At 41.9% G+C, this 1637-nt stretch overlaps 1 protein-coding gene across 1 annotated transcript; it reads right to left on the bottom strand.

Moving 5' to 3' along the window:
- Positions 1-637: 637 nt before the first annotated feature.
- On the bottom strand, positions 638-1432 carry Gm20793 (predicted gene, 20793). Its single transcript, XM_017318723.2, has one exon. It carries the CDS (start codon positions 1334-1336, stop codon positions 638-640), a length of 699 nt encoding a protein of 232 aa, XP_017174212.1. The 5' UTR covers positions 1337-1432.
- Positions 1433-1637: the final 205 nt, after the last annotated feature.

The following is a 1637-nucleotide window of genomic DNA, read 5'->3' as shown; positions in this document are numbered from 1 at the left end:
TGCATGTCTCTGTGTTCACCTGTACTCAAAAGCACATACCATATCCCCACCCACATAAGTAAAGATAATAAATCTTAAAATGTGAGACAGGTTTCTTTAAGTGTCATTATTCAAAGAAAACCTGTTTTCTCTGATTTCTGAGTCTATTTCAATCAGTTTTCTGGGTTTCACCTTGTGCAACAAGGCCACATTAATTTTAAATGTCCCACTTTCCCCAACTTTTTGTTTCTCCTTCAGTCTTCACATCAGAGGTTCTACCTATGTCCTGTCCTTCTCCCCTACTTACTAAACATCCATCTTTTTCTGCCATCCCTGCTCCTCAAAGTTCCATCTCCAATTCCTTATTCTGCATGCAGACCAGAGAAGCTGTTCATTTTAGCATGTATGATTTTAGGTGTATGTACTGTTCACCGCCTGAAATGAAACTTTCATCTTCATTTGAAGTTCTTTCCACTGTAGGCCATCTCGTCCAGCAAATTGTTCACTCACAGCATGTCATGTCACACATTTACATTTTTAGAACAAAACACATTTTATTGGCAAAGATACTGGGATTATCAAAGACCCTTATGTAGCCAACACAGGAAAAAAAAAACTTTTTTTTTCTTCCAGTCCTATATGTTTACGTTTCTGTACTTTATGATTTTTCAACTTCAAGAATCTTTGGCACCATAGTATAGACATAGATATGGATGTCACCATGAAACTTGATAAAGTACACGGAAGGATTGGCTAGAACTTGGTAAACAACCTTTCCGAACTTTTTGGAACCATCTTTTCTGGTGTACTCCACCCAGTTACCAATCAACACATCACTGTCATCTCCTGATCTCTCCTCAGCCGGAGGAGTGTCTGGAATCATGTGGAGGTTACCTTCCTTGTAGTCATCCAGGAGCTGATAAGCATAGAGAGCTGGATCCTTCTTGTAGGTAATGTAAAACAAATCCTTCATGATTGGCACCTGGGCTAGCACCACCCCCCTCCAGTTGACCTCAGAGCCATCTTTCCCCTCAAATTTGTGTTGTACCGCTCTGCCAACCAGGGCTCTGGCGAGGTGGGCATCCCTCACCTGAGGAAATACTACTATGGGAGGCAAAACCTTAAGGTTTAAAATCCTGTCATCACTGTAGAGCTCCAATCCGTAGATGCTGTCAATTCCATCATACTTCACCAAGTAAAGCGAAGGGTTTGTTGGCAGTTGATCTAGAACTATGGCCTTCCATTGGGTGACAGGCTCATTACCTTCCTTCCAACTGTGAGAAATTCTGCAGCCGACAATATTCCTCAGGGTGTTGGAAGAAGACTTCCTCCTCCTCTTCTTCATGAGGGATGACATGCTAAGCCTCTTCAAAGGTATTTTCTTCTACATGGCTGTAGCCTTGCTGTGGTATACCACACCAAACCCAGGCAGATGTCTTGTGGCTATCATTCTGTGTTCAAATATACTTGCCCATTGCCTTGGATTGAAGATATTGCCTGTTTAAACCAGACACAATGCTGTTGCTACTGTCATATATATGAGTTACTGAAAGGCAATGGGTGTAGGGTGGGAGAGAATGCAGGACCAAGGCTCTTCTCTAATGGAATTTTTGAGCAGGTCAAGAAGGTTATGCTAAACATGTTTGGGCTTCTAAACT

Source organism: Mus musculus, chromosome Y, assembly GCF_000001635.26.
Source record: "Mus musculus strain C57BL/6J chromosome Y, GRCm38.p6 C57BL/6J".
Classification (NCBI taxonomy): Eukaryota; Metazoa; Chordata; class Mammalia; order Rodentia; family Muridae; genus Mus; species Mus musculus.
This window is presented reverse-complemented; position numbering and strand designations above follow the sequence as displayed.

Coding starts and splice junctions, on each gene's coding strand:
- Gm20793 (XM_017318723.2), bottom strand. CDS start 1,336: ATGTCATCCCTCATGAAGAAGAGGAGGAGGAAGTCTTCTTCCAACACC.